At 41.7% G+C, this 24947-nt stretch overlaps 1 protein-coding gene across 1 annotated transcript in view; it reads left to right on the plus strand.

The window, feature by feature from the left end:
• LOC132232543 (phospholipid-transporting ATPase ABCA3-like) overlaps window positions 1–24947 on the plus strand; it is a 204655-nt gene that overhangs the window by 21763 nt on the left and 157945 nt on the right. The window contains exons 4-5 of the mRNA XM_059691927.1: window positions 14931–15058; window positions 17497–17641. Coding sequence (XP_059547910.1) covers window positions 14931–15058; window positions 17497–17641 — 273 coding nt within the window. The remainder of the gene's footprint in view (window positions 1–14930; window positions 15059–17496; window positions 17642–24947) is intronic.

Raw genomic sequence — 24947 nt, forward strand, 5'->3', positions numbered from 1 at the left:
TAAATTTACGTCCATTCTTTTCTGGCCTGATGTGTTTCTGTTGAGAAATCATTTGATAATCTAATGGGAAATCCCTTGTATGTAACTTTCCTTTTCTCTCTTGCAGCTTGTAAGATTCTCTCTTTGTCCTGAACATTTGCCATGGTAATTATGATGTGTCTTGGTGTGGGTCTTTTCGGTTCACCTTGTTTGGGACTCTCTGGGCTTGTGTGACTTTTTTCTTCCCCACCTCAGGGAAGTTTTCTGATATTATTTCCTCGAATAGGTTTTCTAATCCTTGTTCATCTTTCTGTTGTTCTGGCACCCCTATTATTCATATGTTGTTTCATTTCATGTTGTCCCAAAGCTCCCTTAGGCTCTCCTCCTGTCTTTTAATTTTTTTCTCCAATTGCAGTACATTTTGGGTGTGTTTTGCTTCCTTGTCTTCTAATCCACTAATTCGGTCCTCCGCTTCTCCTAGTCTACTGTTGATACTTTCAATGGTGTACTTTTATTGCAGCTATATCACTCTTCATTTCTTCTTGGGTCTTACTTATGTTGTTGATTTTTTTCATCTGTTTCTTCTAGCTTCTTCCATATATTATTGATTTTTTTCATCTGTTTTTTCTTGCTTCTTGCATAGGTAGTTGACTTTTTCATCTGTTTCTTTTTGCTTCTTGTAGAAGTTGTTGACTTTTTCCTCCATCCGGTTTATGCACTCTAGGACCCTTATTCTGAATTCTTCTTCTGTCATGTTGCATGCCTCTGTATTACTTAGCTGCTTTTCTGGAGAGTCCTCCTTCTCTTTTCTTTGGGGTTTTTTTTGTCTACCCATGTTTGATCTCACTGACATATCTAGACGTTGAGTCATTCAGTGGCTGCTCTCTGGGTGGCAGTGACTCCCTGTCTGTGGTTGTTCTTCGGGCGGTTGCTGTAGCAGCTGCTCCTCAGTTGGCAGCAGCTCCTCTGGTGGGTGCTGTTCACAGCTGTGGTGGCTCTTCTGGCTGGTAGGGGAAGGCTTCACGTACAGCTGCTGTTCCTCAGCAGAGGGTGTGGTGCTCAGGAGGCTGCTGTTGCTTGGATCTGCTGCATTGATTTAAAGGCACAAAATACAACACAACAAGGCACCACGTACCAGGCACTAAACACAAATATATTCACGATATTAATAACCCCAAATAAACGTGACCACCCGAATTAAGAGAATTAGGGGATAAGGAAGAAGGAAGAGAAAAAGATAAAAGAGAAAAAAGAAAAGAAAAGTAGGGACCAAAAAAAGGAGTGCAAAAATGAAATTGGGAAAAAGGAGGGGGGGGGGGGAATAAAAGCAAGAAAAGAAAAGAAAAGAAAAAAAAGAGCGAAAAGAGAGAATGAAGTGGAAGAGGAGAAGAGACTTTTTATATGAGGAGAATACTCCTATAAAACCGCCACTAATCCCAACAAATTCCAGCAACAGCTCCCTGGAGATGGATGCAAACTAGAAACAACTAATAATATAATGATGAAAATAGAATGGAGGACACTAATCCCAAAATAAAATAAAGAAAAAATAAAACGGCACTTTAAAAAATGGTAAAATGGTAGCAGTAATAATACTGGTTAAAAATAAGAAGGTAGTAATTAAAAGGGTAAAATCAGGTGATGGAAAAAGAAGAAAGCAAAAAAAAAGAAAAAAAAAGAAAAAAAATTGGTTTCTTAGTTAAAAGGTGAAAAAAGAAAAAAAAATTTGCAGTAGTGAAGGTCCTTCGGTTCTTCTATTCTTCAGTCTGACTCGCCTTTAGTCCTGCCAGGTATTCAGGAGAGTGTTGAGTTTCCCTGCGATACACTGTTCCTCTGTGTTGTAAACCACAGTCCTTATTTTAAAGCAGGTCGTATTTGTTTCACAGACTGCCTTATTTTGTGTTTTGCAAAGAGTCAGTTTGTGGCTCAGCCTCTGGGTGGCAGTGTTCTGGGGTTGGCCTCTGAGGCTATATGGCTTCTCTATCGCATTTAAAACTGATTTGGAGAGGTCAGCTATCCAGAGCTGGTTCTTTAATAGTTACCCGCTCTGTGTTGTTGCTGGGATTGAAAATCCCTCTATAGGCCAGACCCTGTTAACTCCCAGGGACTGATCAGATTATTTTAATCCTTGATCTCGTTCAGGGTGGAATCTGGGTGTGGCTGTGCTCCTTGCCTGGAGGCTGGGGGGAGGAGTCTCACTCTCTGGAGAGAATGGCTGCCCCAGTCCTGGGCTCAGGGTTGTCTCAGCGCTCAATTCGCTGCCACCTCTCCCGGCCCCCCTTCTCTCCTCAGTCTCTCCCCAGATTTCACTCCTCCGCACCCTCTCACTCTCTTCAGCACAGGTGAGTGTCTGTATCCGAAATATCTTATGAACAGGATTCAGTGAAAACAAACAAACAAACGCCGGCCGTAGAAACGGGGAAGGCTTGGTTTCTGTAAGCTCTTCTCTTACCGGCACTGCATGGTCTGGTCAGCTCTTCAGGCTGCCCCCTTTAGGTTCAGTCCTCCGTGATCACAGAACCCAGCTCTCAAATCTCCTGGCGGCACCAGGAATCTCGCGGATCTCCTTCCCCCAGTCAGGGGCCGTGCCTGTCCCAAGGGACGCGGCTGTCTGCCACGTGGTCTCCCTCCGACCCTCTGGGCTCAGAGGTCTGGCAAACTTTCCTGCCCAAATCCCTGGTTTTTTTTTTTTACCTTTCCAGGGGAGTTCTGCCCTTCCCGGCTGCAAACGGTCTCACCTGCTGAGCAATTTCGCTAATTCGGGGTGGGTGTTATTAGTTTCAGCTGCTCACTCCATTTGCTCCGGGACACGACCTGGGTCGCGTCTGCCTATATCGCCACCATCTTCAGAATCCTGAGTTCTGTTTTATAACATATTCTATATGTATATATTTTACTTTATTTCTGAACCTTTTATATTTTATTGTTGACAGTATTACAGATGTCTCCCATTCCCTCACCCCTCTTACCTCCCTACATATCTTATATTTTAATGACAGAAATTGTGGGTGAAAAGTTGAGGGTTTAAGTTTTCTTCTGGATGGCTGTCAGTTTGATTCCAGTGAAGACTGGTTTAAGTTCCAGTAAGGACTGCTCTATTCAGTTTTCTCTTTACTCCTGAGGGATACCTCTTTTCCTAGGGTGTGGTCATTGCTCCTAGGGTGTGGCCCGCCAAGGGTCAGCTGGAAGTCTGGAGTTTTTTTTTTGTTTGTTTCTTTATTGCTTAAAGTATTACACAGGGTATTACATATGTCTCCTTTTTTCCCCCAACCTTGACAATCCCCTGGCCTCCCCTACCCTCCAGTGTCTTATGTCCATTGGTTATATTTATGTGCATGCATACAAGTCCTTCAGTTGATCTCTTACCCCCCCTTCTTCCCCCCTACCCTTCCTGAACTTCCCGCTGTAGTTTGACAGTCTGTTTGAGGCAGCTCTGCCTCTGTATATATTTTTGTTCATAAGTTTATAATGGTCTCTATTATCCATGAGTGAGTGAGATCCTGTGGTATTTTTCCTTTATTGACTGGCTTATTTCACTTAGCATAATGCTCTCCAGTTCCATCCATGCCATTGCAAATGGTAAGAGTTCCTTCCTTTTTACAGCAGCATAGTATTCCATTGCGTAGATGTACCACTGTTTTCTAATCCATTCATCTACTGATGGGCACTTAGGCTGTTTCCAGATCTTAGCTATGGTGAATTGTGCTGCTATGAACATATGGCTGCATATATCCTTTCTGATTGGTGTTTCTGGTTTCTTGGGATATATTCCTAGAAGTGGGATCACAGGGTCAAATGGGAGTTCCATTTTTAGTTTTCTGAGGAAACTCCATACTGTCTTCCATAGTGGCTGCACCAGTCTGCATTCCCACCAGCAGTGCACAAGTGTTCCTTTTTCTCCACATCCTCTCCAGCACTTGTCGTTTGTTGATTTGTTGATGATAGCCAGTCTGACAGGTGTGAGATGGTACCTCATTGTTGTTTTGATTTGCATCTATCAGATGATTAGTGACTTTGAGCATGTTTTCATGTCTCTTGGCTTTCTGAATGTCATCTTTTGAAAGGTGTCTATTTAGATCCTTTGCCCATTTTTTGATTGGATTGTTTATCTTCCTTTTGTTAAGTTGTATGAGTTCCCTATAAATTTTAGAGATTAGTCCCTTATCAGATATGACATTGGCAAATATGTTTTCCCACATAGTGGGTTTTCTTGTTGTTTTGTTGATGGTTTCTTTTGCTGTGCAGAAGCTTTTTATTTTGATGTAGTCCCATTTGTTCATTTTCTCTTTAGTTTCAAGTGCCCTAGGAGCTGTTTCAGTGAAGAAATTGCTTTGGGATATGTCTGAGATTTTGTTGCCTTTGGATTCTTCTAGAATTTTTATGGTTTCTCATCGTACATTTAAGTCCTTTATCCATTTTGAGTTTATTTTTTGTGTATGGTATAAGTTGGAGGTCTAGTTTCATTTTCTTGCATATATCTGTCCAATTTTCCCAACACCATTTATTGAAGAGACTATCCTGGCTCCATTGTATGTTCTTGCCTCCTGTATCAAATATTAATTGAGCATATTGGTTCGGGCCGATTTCTGAGCTCTCTGTTCTATTCCATTGATCTATATGCCTATTCTTGTGCCAGTACCAGGCAGTTTTGAGAACAGTGGCTTTGTAATACATCTTGATATCTGGTATTGAGATCCCACCTACTTTGTTCTTTTTCAGGATTGCTGCAGCTATTCGGGGTCTTTTTTTTATTCCAGATGAATTTTTGGAGAGTTCGTTCTAGATCTATGAAGTATGCCGTTGGTATTTTAATGGGAAGTGTGTTGAATTTATAGATTGCTTTGGGTAGTATGGACATTTTAATGATGTTGATTCTACCAATCCATGAACACGCTATGTTCTTCCATCTGTTTATGTCTTCCTCTATCTCTTTTTTCAATGTCCTGTAGTTTTCTGCGTAGAGGTCTTTTACCTCTTTAGTTAAGTTTATTCCTAGGTAGCTTAATTTTTTTGGTGCGATGGTAAATGGGATTGTTTTTTTAGTCTCTCTTTCTGAAAGTTCACTATTGGTGTATAGAAATGCCTCAGATTTCTTGTGGTTAATTTTGTATCCTGCTACATTGCCAAATTCATGTATTAAATGTAGTAGTTTTATGATGGAGTCTGTGGGGTTTTGTATGTATATCATGTTGTCGGCAAATAAGGACAGTTTTACTTCCTCTTTTCCAATTTGGATGCCTTTTATTTCTTCTTCTTGCCTAATTGCAATGGCTAACACTTCCAGTACTATGTTGAACAGGAGTGGTGAGAGGGGGCATCCTTGTCTTGTTCCTTTCCATAGGGGAAATGGTGTTAGTTTTTGTCCATTGAGTATGATGTTGGCTGTGGGCCTGTCATATATGGTTTTTATTATGTTGAGGTATGATCCTTCTACTCCCACCGTGCTGAGAGTTTTCATTAAAAATGGGTGTTGGATTTTGTCAAATGCTTTTTCTGCATCAATTGATATGACCATGTGGTTTTTTTCTTTCAATTTGTTGATGTGATGTATCACATTTATTGATTTGCGGATATTGACCCATCATTGCATCCATGGGATAAATCCTACTTGGTCATGGTGTATGATCTTTCTGATGTACTGTTGGATCCGATTTGCTAAGATTTTGTTGAGGATTTTGGCATGTATCTTCATGAGAGATATTGGCCTGTAATTCTCTTTCATTGCGTTGTCTTTACCTCGTTTTGGTATTAAGGTGATGCTGGCTTCATAGAATGCGCTTGGAAGTGTTCCTTCCTCTTGGATTTTTTGTAGTAGTCTGAGGAGGATAGGTTTTAGTTCTTCCTTGAATGTTTGGTAAAACTCCCCTGTGAAGCCGTCTGGTCCTGGGCTTTTATTTGCTGGAAGCTTTTTGATGACTGCGTTGATTTCTTCCATAGTTATTGGCCTATTGAGATTTTTAGATTCTTCATGATTGAGTGTTGGAATGTTGTATTTTCTAGGAATTTGTCCATTTCCTCCCAGTTGTCTAGTTTGTTGGAGTAGAGCTCTCCATAGTATTTTTTAACAATCATTTGTATTTCTGTGGGGTCTGTTGTTATTTCGCCTCTATCGTTTCTGATTTTGTTTATTTGGGTCCTCTCTCTTTGCCTCTCGGTGAGTCTGGCTAGAGGTTTGTCAATCTTGTTTATCCTTTCAAAGAACCAGGTCTTGGTTTCATTGATTTTCTGTATTGTTTTTTTGGTCTCTATGTCATTTATTTCTGCTCTAATCTTTATTATCTCCTTCCTTCTGCTCACTCTGGGGTTTTCTTGTTGCTCTCTTTCTAATTCTTTGAGTTGTAGAGTTAGATGATTTACTACCATTTTTTCTTGTTTTCTGAGATAGGCCTGTAGAGCTATAAACTTCCCTCTCAGGACTGCTTTCATTGTGTCCCATAGGTTTTGGATTGTTGTGTTTTCATTTTCATTAGTTTCCAGGATGTTTTTAATTTCTTCTTTGATCTCATTGGTAACCCAGTCAATATTTAATACCATGCTATTCAGCTTCCAGGTGTTTGAGTATTTTGGGTTGTTTTTATTGTAGTTTATTTCTAATATTATGCCATCGTGGTCTGAGAAGATGCTTTTTATGATTTCAATCTTCTTGAATTTGGGGATACTTTGCTTGTGACCCAATATATGGTCTATCTTTGAATATGTCATATGAGCACTTGAGTAGAAGGTATATTCCCTGGCTTTGGGGTGAAGTGTTCTGAAGATGTCTATTAAGTCCATCTGATCTAGTGAGTCATTTAGGTTGCTGTTTCTTTGCTGAGTTTTTGTCTAGCGGATTTATCCAGTGATTTCAGTGGTGTATTAAAGTCCCCTACTATGATTGTATTGTTGTCGATCTCTCCTTTGATATCTTCCAGGAGTTTTTTTTATGTATGTTGGTGCTCCTGCATTGGGTGCATATATGTTTATCAGGGTTATATCCTCTTGTTGTATTGGTCCCTTTAGTATTATGAAGTGGCCTTTCTTATCTCTTGTTATGGCCTTCACTTTGAGGTCTATTTTGTCTGATATAAGTATTGCTACCCCAGCTTTTTTTCATTTCTATTTGCCTGAAAGATATTTTTCCATCCCTTCACTTTCAGTCTGTGTGAGTCCCTTCTAATGAGGTGGGTCTCTTGTAGATACAGCAAATGTATGGGTCATGTTTTTTTATCCATTCAGCCACTCGATGTCTTTTGATTGGACCATTTAGTCCATTTACATTTAAAGTTATTAGTGAAAGGTACTTGTTTGTAGCCATTTCTATTTTTTTGTGTGGCTGTTTTCTTTCTGGGCTGTTTAGTTCTTCTTTTTACACCAGTCCCTTTAGCATTTCTTGCATTGCTGGCTTGGTGGTGATAAACTCCCTTAGCCTTTTTTTGTCTGTGAAGCTTCTTATTTCCCCTTCAATTTTGAATGATAGCCTTGCTGGATAGAGTATTCTTGGATTCAGTCCTTTGCTTTGCATCACTTTGTAAATTTCTGTCCATTGTTTTCTGGCCTGATGTGTTTCTGTTGAGAAGTCATTTGATAATCTGATGGGGGATCCTTTGTAGGTAACTCTCTGTTTCTCTCTTGCAGCCTTTAAGAGTCTGTCTTTGTCTTGTACATTTGCCATCGTTATTATGACGTGTCTTGGTGTGGGTCCTTTGGGGTTCATCTTGCCTGGGACTCTCTGTACTTGTGTAACTTTTTTCTTCCCCATATCAGGGAAGTTTTCTGACATTATTTCTTCAAATAGATTTTCTAATCCTTGTTGCTCTTCTTGTCCTTCTTGCAGCCCTATTATGCATATGTTACTTTGTTTCATGTTGTCCCGAAGCTCTCTTAGGCTCTCCTCCTGCTTTTTAATTCTTTTCTCCAGTTCCCGTTCAGATTGAGCTTGTTTCTCTGCATTATCTTCTAATTCACTAATTCGGTCCTCTGCTTCTTCTAGTCTGTTGTTGAAACTTTCCATGGTGTTTTTGATTGTAGCTATATCACTTTTCATTTCTTCCTGATTCTTGCATGGGTTGTTGATTTTCGCATCCACCCGGTGAATGAATTGTACAGCCATTATTCTGAATTCTTTTTCTGTCATGTTGCATGCTTCAACTTCATTAATGTCCTTTCTTGGTGACTCCTCATTGTCTTTCCTCTGGGTGTTGTTTCGTCTCTTCATTCTGATTGTCTCCCGATGGTTCAAAGGTCGATTTGCGTGGGCCTGGGCCGTGTGCAGTGGGAGCCTCCCACCACCCTAGTGTCACTGAAGAGCTCTGACACTAAGATGTGTGGTTGTAGTGGGTTGGTGGGAACCAGGCTCGCTCAGAGTCAGTGTTGTCAGCGCTCAGTGTGGCCTTGTATGCGCCCTTAGGATCAGGGACCCTGCCTGCACCGTGCTGAAACAGAGACCCCCCTGAAGCGTGTTGAAAACCAGAGCCCCCTAGCGTGCGCCAGGAGTCAGAGTTCCCCAGAATCCAGTATCAGAGTCTCTGTTGCTTCACGCGACCTTGCCTTGAGAATCAGGGTCCCTGTGTGTCCTTGCACCAGGAATTGGAGTCACTGGCTCTTAGTATGAATGCACAGGAAATCAGGATCTCAGGCACAGGTGAAAAGAAACACAGTCAAGTCACTGGTGCCGGGAGCTAGTCCATGCTTGCTGTTTCAAGGGACCTGGCATATATGGCATACTGTTCTTAATATGTTTGCTCACCTTCTTGGTACTATGTGTTTTAACCAAGGTCACCTCTGAGAAAGGTTGTTTCCCCAGGTAGGGATTTTCCCCTGAAGTTAGGGAGGGAATAAAACCCCTTAACTAAGTGCCAGGTGGGTAATTAATCACTTTAACTATGAACAATCATGCTTAAGCTACATAATCTTTACTCCCTGGAATGGAGATAAGAAACGCCCTAACCTTTGTAATAGAGATTGATAGGATTGAATCAACTGGTATAAATACAGTTGTAACAAGACAGAAAGAGACAGAACTCAGGAGACAGAATTCAGAAGACAGAAAGACACAGAACTCAGAACACAGAATTTAGGACACAGGGCTTGGAAGACAGGACCAAGAGAGACAGAGCCTAGGCACAGAACCTACACAGAACGTTCTCTAGAGACAGAAGAACTTCGCTGGAGAGAGCATGCCGGAGGATCCTGGACAGGGACTGGCCTCGGAGCCTGGAGGCAGAGCCTGGTGAGAGAGCATGGCAGGGGATCCTGGACTGAACCTGACTGCGGAGATTGGCAGGAGAGCCTGACTAGAACCTGGTGACTGAACCTGACTGGAGAACCTGGACAGAACCTCTCTGGAGATCCTAAGCAGAACCTCTCTGGAGATCGAGACCAGAACTTGGCTGGAGATCCTGGCTAGGCTGCTGATCAACTGAACGCTGTCTCCGTGTCCTTCCTTCTTCGCCGACTCCGTCTATGCCTTTGGGAACACCTGGACCTGCTGGGGTTGGACCCCGGCAACTGGTGCTTGGTGCTGCCACTTGCCCAGAGAATCGGGGTCCCTGGGCCTGTGATATGTGGGACAAATTCCCGGTGTTCACGAGATTGCTCCCAGCCCAGGGCTCAGAAGCTGGCAGTGCGCCTAGGCTCAGTTCCTGGGGTTCGCGCGTTTGCGTCCAGCCCAGGGCTCAGAAGCTGGCAGTGCGTGTAGGATCCGTTCCAAGGTGCTTGCGCACTTCCAGGCTAAAGTTCTGGAGCGCTGAGGCCCCGGCAAGGGGTGGGTCTATCAGTTAGTTACTCTGGCGCTGCCCGAAAGCCTGTGGAAGGGGGGATGGGCTCTGTTACTCACAGATCTGCCGCGGGGATTTCTGAACTTTTGGTGTCCGCAGGTCTATAGCTGTGGTCACAGGTCTCTGTCCCCAGTGGCTGCAGGGTCCTGGTATGCGTCTGAGATCAGACTGGGTGGTGCTGAGGCCAGGATCCTAGTCTCAAGCAGCTCTGTTTCCCAAGATGGCGTGGTCGCCGTGCCTGTGCTGGCCGCCCAGGAGTGTCCGCGCAGGGAGCGGGCCTCCGCCGCCTAAGACTGCCCGGATTAGCAGCCCCTTAGAAGACCTGCAGAATCTAACTGTCCCTAGCTCATACACACACACCACACGCGTCCACACACTCCTCTATCACTTCCTTGCGCTCTCACACTCTCTCCCTCCCTACCTTCCTGCTGGTCGCCATTTTGGAAGTCTGAAATCAGTTCTTGAAGACATATCTGCACTCCAGTATTTGTTGCAGCATTATTCAGAACTAGCCAACATAGGGAAACAACCAAAGTATCTTAAAAGATGAATGCATAAAGAAAATGTGATTATTTGGCCATAAAATGAAGGAAATCCTGCCATTTGTGACAATGTGTATATGCCCAGAGGACATTATGCTAAGTAAAATAAGCCAGACACAGAAAGACAAATACTTACGATCTCACTTATATGTGAATCTTGAAATGTTGAACTCACATAAGCATAGAATTGAATTGTAGTTGCTAAGGACTGGGGAAATTAGGGAGATGCTGGCAAAGTGTACAAACTTTCAGTTATAAGTTGAATAGGTTCTCAGGATATGATGTACAACATGTTAACTGTAGTTAATAATACTGTGTAGTATATGTGAAATTTTTTAGATCTTGGAGAGGATTTTCATTTCAAAAAATAAAGGTAAACAGGTTTTAGATGTGTTAACTTGATTTTGGAAATCATCTCATACTGTACATGTATAGTAAAACATCACATTGTGTACCTTAAGAACCATGTTATCCTATATAATAGAAGGCTAATAGGCAAATGGACCAGTCGCTATGACGTGCACTGACCACCAGGGGGCAGATGCTCAATGCAGGAGCTGCCCTCTGGTGGTCAGTGCGCTCCCACAGGGGGAGTGCCGCTCAGCTAGAAGCTGGGCTCACAGCTGGTGAGCACAGCAGCGGTGGCGGGAGCCTCTCCCAGACTGCCAGAGGGCGCAGGCCAGGCTGAGGGACCCCTCACCCCCAGTGCACGAATTTCATGCACCAGGCCTCTAGTACAAAATAAACAGTTTTTATTGGTCAAAACTAATTGAGTTATCCTTGACACCATCCCTGACCCCAGTTTTAGATGCAGTAAGTTGCTCAGGTTTGTACTAAAATCTTGGACACAGTTACCTAAAATCTAGGCCACAACATGAGTTGTCAGCATTAGCTGCAAGCCAGAGAAATCCCTGTCCTAATTTGTCCTGGGGTCCTTGAAACTAATGAGCGACTTGCAAGGGCAGCTGAGTATAAGTTGGGTCATGTGGAGTTCATCTTAAGCTGGGGAATGTCTGGTTCTTGTAAAGGTGATAGCTCTTGTTATTGTCAGTGTTGCTTGCTTTGACCTTGCAGAATGATTATATTGCTGACTGGAGGTCAGTTTTGAAGTGCAGGCATAGAAAGCAGTTTGGGATGCTTTATTCTTCTAGTGGGCACTTCAAAAACATGTTCTTGTAGGGCCAAACATTGGCCCAGAAACACAAAAATAGAGTCAGACCTGGAGTCTATGACCTCATTCTTTTCTTTTCTTTTCTTTTCTTTTTTTTTTTTTTTTCCTGTCCCTTTGTTTATGACAACTATACATTGGAACCTCAGTTCTGAAACTTAATGCATTCCAGAAGGCTGTTCTGGAAGAGATTTGTTCTAAAACAAAATCATTTTTTTCCCATTAGAAATAATGTAAATTGAATTAATCCATTCCAACCCCCCAAATGATTTCCTGTTTTAACTTTTCTTATATATAGTTGAATATACTATTTAATTTACAAACAGACACTTAAATGTATCTAACTACCCCCTACTGGCCCTAAACAAATCACATTCAACACTCGTCCAGGGTTGTCTTTCAGGAAGTCAGCATGTGGCATCTTCACTTTTTCACATATCACTGCCTCTGAAATGCTGTCTGCTTTTCCTTTATCCAAATCAACAAGTTTTTCTACCTCTTCAGTTGCCTGTGGTCAGTGTTTCTTTCACGTCCTTAGCAACATTAGCACTCTTGATGGCCTCTGTATGTTTTAAAATTGTGCTAATGATTGATTTCACCAGAAAAAAAAGCATTCTCTCCTTTGTTTGTTGCCTGAGAGAGGCTTATTGTCATGCTGAGGTATCAGCCTGAAAGGATTATCAGGTCTAAACCAAAGTTTGGTTAGAAAACTGAGTGTGAACTTGGTCAAGAACAAAATTGTTTGAGATGGGAGACATTTGAAAACTGAGGTTTGACTGTGTTCTTATGCAAATATAAAGCAAGTGCCCAACCACCACATTGACATAAATGTAGATATTTCAGACGATGAAAACCCAGGTATTTCCAGCAAGTTTCCTTATGTAAGGAAAGGGTGTGGCTAGATGCAGCTGATATTTTGGAGTTGAGAGTGTTGTTGTTTTTATAGATTTGTTTGCAGAAAATGAGTGGAGGTAAGTAGCTGAGGGCATTGACTTTATCATAGTTTTTACGAGCTTTAGAAACAGTTATACCTGGTAACCACATGACAAGTGTGACAAAGACTTGAAGTGTTCCTGTGAATAGGAGCTTTTGAAGCTTGAGATAGTACCTTTGGTGAAGATGGTGTCCTCACAGGCTATACCATCAACAATGGTGATTGAAAAATCAGACAGAGGCCGAAAACCAGGACTACAGGCTTTATTAGAGGAGAAGGACCTGCCGGGCTGTCTCGCAAGGGGAGGACAGCAGCACATGCAGGGGTGGGCATGCCTTTTGAGGGGCGGAATGGGAAGGGGTGGGGGCTTAGTGTACTCGGCGCACACTGATTGGTGGCTTACTGTATTGTCCATATAGGACAAGGGCTTAGGGTATTTGGCAGGTGTGGATTGGTGGTCCAATGTATAGTCCATATAAGGTACCTGGTTAGTCACTCAGGTATTTCCCGTCTGCAGGTTATGTCATACTCCGCCCACCAGTTGGGGGAAGGGAGGATCTATCAGTGATGATGGGCGTATAGAAGCTTTAGAGAATCAGATCATGGGTATTTGCTAGATTTCAATCAAGCCATTCAAATCTTAGTAGTAAACATGCATGGAACTTCACGTGCACCTATGGGCTGTTGAAGCCTTTGTTATCCTCTTCATATCAAAAACGTGCTTACAGGCTCCTACTGGCCAAATCTGAGATAATTTAAGAAAAAACATATTTACTCCTAAGAAAATGTTTAGTGTACCCAAACTTATATACAGATATTTAAAGGCCTAAGTATTATATCTTAGAACTACAAATGTTGCCACATTAAAAGAATTTCAATTACGTTAAACTTGATTTAGGCTAAATTTCTTGATGGATGAGCTCAAATATTGAAACATAATTGTGGCAAATAAGGATCCAAGATGGCGATTGAGTAGGTGGAAGCTACACTCACTTCCTCCCAGGACCAAACTGGAATTACAATAAAATTATACAGCAGTCAGCCTGAAAAACCAGCTTGCTGAAGACTAGCTGAAAACAAGTCACTGGTACATCTGATAAGGGGTTAATATCCAAAATTTATAAAGAACTTATAAAACTGAGCAGCATGAAAAACTAATTAAGAAATGGGCAAAGGAACTGAATAGACATTTCTCCAAAGAGGACTTACAAATGGCCAATAGACATATGAAAAGAGACTCAATGTCACTAATCATCCGAGAGATGCAAATTTAAAAGCATGATGAAAGATCACCTCACCTGTCATAATGGCTACCATCAACAAATCAACAAATAAGTGCTGGTGAGGATGTGAAGAAAAGGCAACCCTAGTGCACTGCTGGTGGGAATGCAGGCCGGTGCAGCCACTGCAGAAAACAGTATGGAGTTTCCTCAAAAAATTAAATATGGAACTGCCTTATGATCCAGTGAGTCTACTTTGGGGAATATATCCTAAGAAACCCGAAACACCAATCAGAAAGAATATATGTACCCCTGTGTTCAAAGCAGCATTATTTACAGTAGCCAAGATCTGTAAATAGCCTAAGTGCCCATCAGAAGATGAGAGGATAAAAAAAGCTGTGAGACATTTACATCATGGAATACTCCTCGGCTGTATAAAAGAAGGAAATCTTACTCTTTGCAATAGCATGGATGCTCCTGGAGAGCAATATGCTAAGTGAAATAAGTGAGAGCAAAAGACAAGTACCACATGACCTCACTCATATGTGGAATCTAATGCACAAACTGAACTAACAAGCAAAATAGAGACAGGCTCATAGAGAGCAAGCTGATGGCTGTCAGTGTGGGGGCTGGATGTTGGGGATGGAGGAATTGAGCAAAAAAGAGAAAGAGCTCATGGACAGCAATGTGGTGATTGCCAGGGGGAGGAGAGGCTGGGAAGGTGGAGGAGGACATAGGCAGGATAAATGGTGATGGACAGAGACTTGGGGTGGTGAACACACAATACAGTGTACAGATGATGTGTTATAGAATTGTACACCTGAAAGCTGTATGATTTTGTTAACTAGTGTTACCTCAATAAATTTAATAAAAAAGAAAATAAATAATTGCCTCAAATATTAAAACTATAAAGTGGTTTTATTCCTCTATTTCTGACTGTTTTTTATTTATATATTAGAAATCACAATGGTATGGGACTTAGAATAGATTGCATAGATAAATTTTGTTTATATTTTCCTTTAAGGTGGAAATTTCAAAACACAATGTGAAACACCCTCTTCCTTAGAGTTTCTTCAATGTGCAGTTATTATAATGAGGAATTGTATTCTAAGCTTGTGATAAAACTTTTACAACTCCTAAAAATTTTATGCACTCCAAATATACATTATTAGTTCATTATACCAATGTTTTAGCAACAGTGGTTTGAAATTTATAATATTTTCATAGCCTTTCATCCATGTAAAGTGTTTTCCATTTTAAAGATAGGAAGGACTGTCAGATATTTTGCCTTTAAGTGATCAACTCACATATTAGAGTTTTCTCTCTTTACAGTTCAAGGCTTTCCTTCAGAAAGAGATTTTGAAGATTATGTTAAGCAAGGGAATAACTCTGAAAGAGTGATGGTTGCTTTTGTTTTTGACCATGAGTTCAAAAATAGCCATGATCCTCTGCCACTTAAGGTAAGAAAGTTTTATGTAGAAACTTTATGGTTATACTTCCAGTTTCCAGGGACTTAATGAAGTGGAAGTATTTTATAATCGGGGAGACTGTAATTTACCCAAGATCATGCTGCTTATACATAGCAGAGCAGGGATGTAAACCCAAATCTATTCACGTCAGCATCTCTGCCTTTATGCACCAGGGCTTTATGTTGTTGGGGAAAGAGTTGAATTCACTGCCTATCAGGCCTTCTACTTATAAGTCAGTCATAGGCAACAATGACCACTGAGGTGCCCCTTTTGCCATTGTATCTGGCTTGGCAGCAGCCTCCAGCTCTGCAGGTGGCAGTGAGCCCTGCACATTTCCTGGGCAGAGTGCCAGGTGACAGAGCAGGAGCATAGAACACAAGCAGGAAACATTCCTCTTTTGAATGAATCTCATCATTTCTAATTCTGAACCTGGAAAACAGTGCTAAGACTTAGCCAGGCTAACTTAGAATCAGGACATGTGTAGACACTGAAGAGGATTCTGGTGCTAGTCCCCCAGGAGGAGAGGCAAGGACAGTGCTTTGAACTTGGTGTCTCTGGTGTTGAGAGAAATAAAGTGTTCATGGAACCATAATTGTGCATTTAAGACACAGATGGTTGACAATAGAATGAAAGTAAGAAAAGCCCCCGGGTATAAGTAGGTTGTGGGAAGCTTTTCATTCTGTCCTCCCACCCCCTCATCTCTTCATAACTGCAATTTCCTCGTGCCTGACTCCATGTAAGCTGATACTGGTGGGGGCTTAGCAGCTTGCATAGAGCCTGCTCCGTGTCTCGGTGCAGTTTCAAACTTCCCCTTTGCCTTTGGTACCTCCCTGACCCTGCTCCTCTCACTTGGCTGATTACTCTGACTTACCCTTAAGGTTGCTACTGTGACTCACTGGACCCTGCCTCTTCCAACCACACCCACTCCTTTCCTCCTTCTGCCGGGGTCCAACCCCAGCAGGTCCAGGGGTCCCCAAAGGTGTGGACGGAGTCGGCGAAGAAGGAAGGACAAGGAGACAGGGTTCAGTTGATCAGCAACCTAGCCAGGATCTCTAGCCCGGATCTCCAGAGAGGTTCTGCTTCGGATCTCCAGCGAGGCTCTGCAGCCATGTTCCCTCGCTAGGTTCCCCAGCCAGGTTCTGTCCAGGCTCTCCAGTCAGGTTCAGTGTCCAGGTTCCAGTCAGGTTCTCCTGCCAATCTCTGTAGTCAGGTTCAGTCCAGGATCCCTTGCCATGTTCTCCCGCTAGGCTCTGTCTCTAGGCTCCGAGGCCAGTCCCGGTCCAGGATCCTCTGGCATGCTCTCGCCAGCGAAGTTCTTCTGTCTCTAGGCTCCGTGTAGGTTCTGTCTTCTGATTTCTGTCTCCTGAGTTCTGAGTTCTGAGTGTTTCTCTCTTGTTACAACTGTATTTATACCAGTTGATTCAATCCTATCAATCTCTATTACAAAGGTTAGGGCGTTTCTTATCTCCATTCCAGGGAGAAAAGATTATGTAGTTTAAGCATGATTGTTCGTAGTTAAAGGGATTAATTACCCACCTGGCACTTAGTTGAGGGGTTTTATTCCCTCCCTAACTTCAGGGGAAAATCCCTACCTGGGGAAAACAACCTTTCTCAGAGACCTTGGTTAAAACACATAGTGCCAAGAAGGTGAGCAAACATATTAAGAACAGTATGCCATATATGCCAGGTCCCTTGAAACAGCAAGCATGGACCGGCTCCCGGCATCCTTCGTACTTCCATACATTTCCTATACATATCTCTATCACTGATTTTACTACAGCATAAATATACATAATCTTCCTCTACTAGAATTTGAGCTCCTTGAGTAACAGGGTCTCTGCCTTAATCCTCCAATATGTAACAAGTGCCTAAAACTTCTGTCGTGATAACTGAAAGTATGAATATTTACCTTGACTTCTGACTTCTGCTTGCCCCTCCTGATCCTACTGATTCCTCTCTCTTGACCCTGCTGCTCAACTATTGCATCATGCCCTACATGGAAGTTTATGCAGTTCTCCTAAATGAGTGCTATCTTTCATTCAACAATTAAAAGGCAGCACCTGCATCCACATTTGAATACACTCTTCTATCCTCAGGCAGGATTCTGATGTTAGCAATCACTTCTAGGAGAGGAAGGTTTTCCTCACAGGACACTTATCTGACACAATGGGAAGAGCAATTAATAAAACCTTTCGGTATATTTCCTGTTAGTGTGCAAGCAGCTGTGTATTTGGGGCAGATCCATCCATAGCCCCCAGTAGCCTTGCAGCCAGATTGCGCTCCCCTCCTGACTTCCACACCTGCTGCTACAGCCTCTGAGGCTGCCTCGCAGCCACATTCTCCCAACTGCACTTTAACTTCCTTTTGTTTCTCCTTCCTGCTTCATTATGCTTTTATCAATATTGTTTGTTTCTATTTGCTCCTTGTAGGTAAAATATTATTTGCGTTTTAGTAGTTCTCAGAGGAACAAGTATGTGGGGTTTTACCGACCTGGAAGCTGGGAAACAGATACTCTCTTTCCAGAGCCTCCTTCAATAGGACCCAGAAATGAATACGAAAACGGGGGGAATCCTGGTGAGCAGATCATCAACCACACTTACTTGAATAATCCTAGTTTTACAGTAAGAACAATCCCTATTTGTATATATATTTTCTTAACTTTTTTTCTTTTCTTTTTTTTTTTTTTTTTTGTTAATCTTCACTGGAGGATATTTTTCCATTGATTTTTAGAGAGGGGGGGGAGGAGGGTGGAGCGGGGAAAAAGAGAGAAAGAGAAACATCCATGTGAGAGACACATTGACTGGTTGCCTCCTGCACATGCCTTGACTGGGGCTACGGATCAAGTCTGCAACCCGGGTATGTGCCCTTGATTTGAATCAAACCCAGGACCCTTCAGTCCGCGGGCTCATGCTCTTTCCACTGAGCAAAACTGGGTAGGGCTATTTCTTCAACTTTAAAAAATATAAATATTTTTATTGATTTCAGAGAGGAAGGGAGAGGGAGTGTGGGAGATAGAAACATCAGTGATGAGAGAGAATCTCTCCTGCACACCTCCTACTGGGGATTGAGCTCACAACCCAGGCATGTGCCCTTAACCAGAATCAAACCTGTAACCCTTCAGTCCGCAGGCTGACGCTCTATCCACTGAGCCAATTTTCAATTTTTAATGAAAATCATTTATTTTTCACTTACTATTCTGGTGTGTGTTTGTTTTTTAATTTAAAAATTTTAGTGTCCCAAAACTCATGAAAAATCCTATAGATTGGAACAATGTATTTTTATCCTTTCTTGTTCATTATCATTGTATACCCTTATATTTTCATGTAGATTTACTTATGAAACTTTGATTTTAATGACTTACTATACATATTTCCAGGTACTGACACAGAATAAATAATTATAGCTATATGGTATTCTGTTGAGTTGATTAACAGTTTTTAGTATAGCTATGATAATTTAAAATTTACTACACATACCACCATGTAGAACTTTGCTTTCACCAAAAAATAATGCACATTTATTGTTAGGAAGTTATTCATCAAGAGAAACAAGCTATAATCAATTTAGCATAATTCCTATTTGAAATGTTTCCTTTAAAAATATTTTAAATATTATTTTTTCAGTCATAAAATTTAAAGGGGAATCATGTTTTTTTCAACTTAAGTTACTTTATTGTGAACTTTGGCCTAAGGTATTACTTTATAAGGATTAGATTGGTGAAAGACTTAGAAAGCTGGATAATGATAAGAGTTTCCAGGGATGTGATATATAGCAACCCAAATGCACTGCTGGAGGGAGGGCCATTCTGGGGAGCAGTCTGGCAATAGCAGTACCACAACTAGGGAGTTTATAAATAACAGAAAATGGTTTCTCCTGATTCTGAAGGCTGGGAAGTCTGAGATGAAGGCACCAGCATGGCCATGTGGTGGTGATGGCTCCCTTCCTGGTTCATAATGTTGTATCGCAAATCAGCGAGCTGGACAAGACACCTAATGAGCCAGTTAGTTAGGAGTCATCTTTATTGCACGCAGGTTCAGAGCAGATTACCTCTATCAAATTCTGAACAAACACAGGAAGGATTATTTTCTTTTTATATCCTTCTAGTTCTTTGTGTAAGACAGCTTGTAACCTTGAGAACATACCATATCTAATCAAACACCTGTCATATCTATACAGACAACTTGTAACTTTGAGTACCATATCATATCTACACAGACACCTGTAACCTTGAGTATCATATCATATCTATACAGACACCTGCTATCAATATCAGCATATCAGTTAGATGGCTAGCTTGCAAGGTCAGACAATTAAGTTTATCTTTTCTATTCAAGCAAAAAACAAAGTTATTTTACAGTCTATAAATAACAGAGTTGACCTACAGAATAAGAGACTAAGATTAACAGAATAGTTCAAACAGCAGTTTCAAACAACAGTTTTCCAAAGGAGGGATTACTATGCTTCTATAGCCTGTGCCTTTTTGTTGTTCCCTCACATGGTGGAAATGGCTAGGGATCTCTCTGCAGCCTTGATTATCAGAGCACTAATTCCATTCATGATTTCCATTCATCACTTAAAGTATCTCCTAAATAACCCACTTACTAATATCATCACCTTTGGGGTTAGGGTTTCAAAATATGAATTTGGAGGGGAAAACAAACATTCAGACCATAGCAATAGCCAAATTAAAAATGTGTTCCTGAGTATAAACACATTTATAAGTAAATTATTTTATGGATTTATAAGTAAATTCTTGACATTGTTGTTTGTAGTGGTAGGAGTAGAAGGCAACCAGGACAACCAGTTAGAAAGACTGGACTAGATGTATGCATGGCATAATCTTCAAAACATAGAACTGCGTATATAAAGTTTATAACTCAATTTCATTTACATAAATTAAAATATATGCAAACAGGATGCTCGTATAAGTTTTAGAAGAACACACAAAAAACACAAGGAGACTCATCAAACACATTAGGAATGCTGCTAATTCTCAGATGACATGATATTTAGATAGAAATCCCTAAAGATTACACTAAAATACTACTAGATTTAATAAATGATTTTGGCAATGTAGTAGCATACAAAATTAACACCGAGAAATCAATGGCATTTTTATATACCAATAATGAATTCTCAGAAAGAGAACATTAAAAAATAACCCCATTTATCTTTGCAATGAAAAAAATTAAGATACTTAGGAATAAACTTAACCAAGGAAGTAAAACACTTATACTTAGAAAACTACAGGATGTTGAAAAAAGACATAAAGGAAAAATAAACAAGTAGAAGAATATACCATGTTCATGGATTGGTAGAATCAACATCATTAAAATGTCCATAATACCCAAAGCAGTCTATAGATTTATTCTAATCCCTATTAAAATACCAACAGCATATTTCACAGATCTAAAACAAACTCTCCAAAAATTTGTATAGAACCAAAAAAGACCCCAAATAGCTGCAACAATCTTGAGAAAGAAGAACAAAGTTGGAGGGATCACAATACCCAGTATTAAGTTATACTACAAAGCCACTGTGCTCAAAACAGCCTGGTACTGGCAAAAGAACAGACATATAGATCAATGGAATAGAACAGAGAACCCAGAAATCAAGCCAAGCCATTACACTCAATATTTGACAAAGGAGGCAAGAGCATACAATGTAGTAAAGACACTCTCTAATAAATGGTGTTGGGAAAATTGGGCAGGTATATGCAAAAAATGAAATTAGACCACCAACTTACTCCATACATAAAAAAAGCTCAAAATGGATAAAAGACTTTAATATAAGACAGGAAACCACAAAAATCCTAGAATATACCATAGGCAGCAAAATCTCAGCCATCTCTCATAACAACATGTTTATAGATACATCTCCTAGGGCAAAAGAAACTAAGGAGAAAATAAGCAAATGGGACTACATCAACATAAAAAGCTTCTGTACAGCAAAAGAAACCATCAACAAAATTAAAAGTGAGCCCACTGTATGGGGGAACATATTTGGCAATGATACATAGGATAAAGGTTTAAGCTCCAAAATATATAAGGAACTCATACAACTTCAAAAAAGGTGCCGGAAGCCTGTCCATCCTTGCTGTTTGACAAGGTTGCTGCAGGGAAGAAACATCTGCACAGCATATGTTTCAAGGGACCTGGCGTATATAGCATACTGTTCTTAATATGTTGGCTCCCCTTCTTAGCGCTATGTGTTTTAACCAAGGTCATCTCTCTGAGAAAGGTTGTTTCCCCAGGAAAAAATTCTCTAGGGAAAGCATTTTTCCCTGGAGTTAGGGAGGGAAAAAAAACCCTTAACTAAGTGCCAGGCGGGTAGTTAATCACTTTACGAACAATCAGGAACAGTCACGCTTAAGCTACATAATCTCTACTCCCGGGAATGGAGATAAGAAACGCCCTAACCTTTGGAATAGAAATTGATAGGATTAAAATCTACTGGTATAAATATAGATGTAACAAGACAATAAAAGACAGAACCTGGCTGGAGAACCTGGACACAGAACCTGGCTGGAGAACCTAGCGAGAGAACATGGCAAGAGAACCTGGACAGAACCTGGCTGGAGATCCTGGCTAGGCTGCTGATCAACTGAATGCTGTCTCCATGTCATTTCGTCTTTGCCGACTCTGTCCACCTTTGGGAACCCCTGGACCTGCTGGGGTTGGACCCCAACATAAAGGAAAACTAACAATCCAATTAAAAAATGGGCAAAGGACCTAAGTAGAAACTTATTCAAAGTAGACATACAGATGATGAAGAGACATATGAAAAAAATGCTCAAAGTCACTGATCACAGAGAGATGCAAATTAAAAGGATAAAGAGGTATCACCTAACACTTGTCGGAATGGCTACTATCAACAAATCAATAAACAAAAAGTGCTGGAGAGGATGTGGAGAAAAGGGAGCCCTAGTCCACTGCTGGTGGGAATGCAGACTGGTGCAGCCATTATGGAAAACAGTATGGAGTTTCCTAAAAAATTTTAAATGGAGCTTCCATTTACCCAGTAATCCCACTTCTAGAAATATATCCTAAGAAACCTGAAACACCAATCAGAAAGAATGATTGCACCCCTATGTTCATAGCAACACAATTTACAATAGCTAAGATCTGGAAACAGCCCAAGTGCCCATCAGTAGATGAGTGGATAAAAAAAGCTGTGGTAGGAGGGAGACAAGATGGTGGCAGAACAGGTTGACATGTCCCAAGGCTTGTCCAGGAGCAAATAGAATGAGCAGCTGAAACGAATAACATCCACCCCGAATTGGTGAAGGAGACTCAGCTGTCCAGGGCACTGCAACCACGTGAGCAGCAGACATGTGAGCAGCATGTTCCTGTCCAAGGAGCATTAGCCCCACGAGCAGCCTGCCCCAGGCCTAAGAGCAGCAGCCTCATGTGGCCTGGACCTGTCCAAGGAGCAGCAGCTGTGTGAGTGGCCCACTCCCCAGTCCAAGGAGCAGCAGCCACACGAACAGTCTGCCTACGTCTGAGGAGCAGGAGCCCTGTGCAGCCTGCCCCCATCCAAGGAGCAACATCTGTACACAGCCCACACACTGCACCAGTCTGAGGAGCAACAGCTGTGCAAGCAACCTGCCCTTGTCCAAGCAGCAGCAGCTGCACGAACAGCCTGCCCAATCCGAGGAACAGCAGTTCTGTGAGCAGCCCATCCCCTTTTGAGGAGAAGCAGCAGCCCACCCTGATCCGAGGAGCAGCAGCCACACAAGCAGACTGCTCACGTCTGAGGAGCGGAGCGGCAGCCCTGCACAGCACACACCGGTCCGAGGAGCAGAGCCACACACAGCCTGCACCTGTCCGATGAGCAGCAGCCGGGTGAGTGGTCCATCCCTGTCTGAGGAAGAGCAACCACGCGTGCAGCTCACTCCTGTCTGAAGAGCAGCAGCCGCGAGAACAGCCCACCCCTGTCTAAGGAGCAGCAACCTTGCAATCAATCCGCCCATGTCCAAGGAGCAGTAGCCTCATAAGCAGCCCCCCACATCACAGGAACAACACCAGCATGCAGCCATCTCTGATCCAAGGAGCAGCAGCCACGTGAGCAGTCCATGGTCATTCGAGGAGCAGAAGCCTCGTGAACAGCCTGCTCCTGTCCAAGGAGCAGCAGCCACGCTCAGACCACTCCCACCTGAAGAGCAGCAGCCCCATGATCAGCACCCCCCCCCCCCTTGTCCAAGGAACAGCAGCTGTGCAAGCAGCCTCACCTACCAGCCAGAGGAGACACCACTGCTGAGAATAGCACCAACCAGAGGAGCCGCTGCCAATTGAGGAGCAGCCACTACCGTGACCACTTGAGGAGCAACTGCAGCCCCAGGAACCACTACCACCCGAGGAGCAGCCCCTGCACAACTCAACATCTAGATCAGTCAGCGAGACCAAAAATGGGTAAACAAAGAAACCCCCAAAGAAAAGAAAAGAAATTGCCAGTAAAGCAGCTAAGTGAAACAGAGGCATGCCATATTTCGGAAAAACAATTCAGAATAAGATTTCTAGAGTGCATAAACTGGATGGAGGAAAAAATAAACAATTTATCTAAGAATCAAGAAGAAATGGATGAACAAATCAATAACTTATGTAAGAATCAAGAAGAAATGAAGAGTGATATAGCTGCAATAAAAAACACCATGGAAAGTTTCAACAGTAGACTAGGAGAAGTGGAGGACCGAATTAGCGAATTAGAAGACAGGGAAGCAAAACACACCTAAAATGAACTGCAATAGGAGAAAAAAAATAAAAGACAGGAGGAGAGCCTAAGGGAGCTTTGGGACAACATGAAACAAAGCAACATACGAATAATAGGGGTGCCAGAACAACAGGAAGAGGAACAAGGATTAGAAAACCTATTTGAAGAAATAATGTCAGAAAACTTCCCTGAGGTAGGGAAGAAAAAAGTCACACAAGCCCAGAGAGTCCCAAACAAGATGAACCCGAAAAGACCCACACCAAGACACATCATAATTACCATGGCAAATGTTCGGGACAAAGAGAGAATCTTAAAGCCTGCAAGAGAGAGACATGGAAAGTTATATACAAAGGATCTCCCATTAGATTATCTCAACAGAAACACATCAGGCCAGAAAAGAATGGACGGAAATTTACAAAGTGATGCAAAGCAAGGGACTGAATTTAAGAATACTCTTTCTAGCAAGGCTGTCATTCAAACTTGAAGGGGAAATAAGAAGCTTCACAGACAAAAAATGGCTAAGGGAGTTTATCACCACCAAGCCAGCAATGCAAGAAATGCTAAAGGGAATGGTGTAAAAAGAAGAAATAGAAAGGTAAGAAAGAACACAGGCACAAAAATAGAAATGGCTACAAACAAGTACCTTTCAATAATAACTTTAAACGTAAATGGACTAAATGCTCCAATCAAAAGACATTGAGAGCCTGAATAGATAAAAAAACATGACCCATATATTTTCTATCTACAAGAGACCCATCTCAGAAAAAGGGACTCACAAAGACAAACACACTGAAATATGTGTATGAGGTTATTAAGTGAGAGCAGCAAAGTGAAGGGATGGAAAAATATCTTACAGGCAAATAGAAATGAAAAAAAAGCTGGGGTAGCAATACTTATATTGGACAAAATAGACCTCAAAGTGAAGGCCATAACAAGAGATAAGGAAGTCCACGTCATAATACTAAAGGGATCAATACAACAAGAGCATATAACCCTGATAAACATATATGCACCCAATGCAGGAGCACCCAAATACATAAAAATACTCCTGGAAGATATCAAAGGAGAGATTGACAACAATACAATCATAGTAGGGGACTTTAATACACCACTGACATCACTGGATAAATCCTCTAGACAAAAAATCAGCAAAGAACAGCAATCCTAAATG

This window comes from Myotis daubentonii, chromosome 4, assembly GCF_963259705.1.
Source record: "Myotis daubentonii chromosome 4, mMyoDau2.1, whole genome shotgun sequence".
NCBI classification, from domain to species: domain Eukaryota; kingdom Metazoa; phylum Chordata; class Mammalia; order Chiroptera; family Vespertilionidae; genus Myotis; species Myotis daubentonii.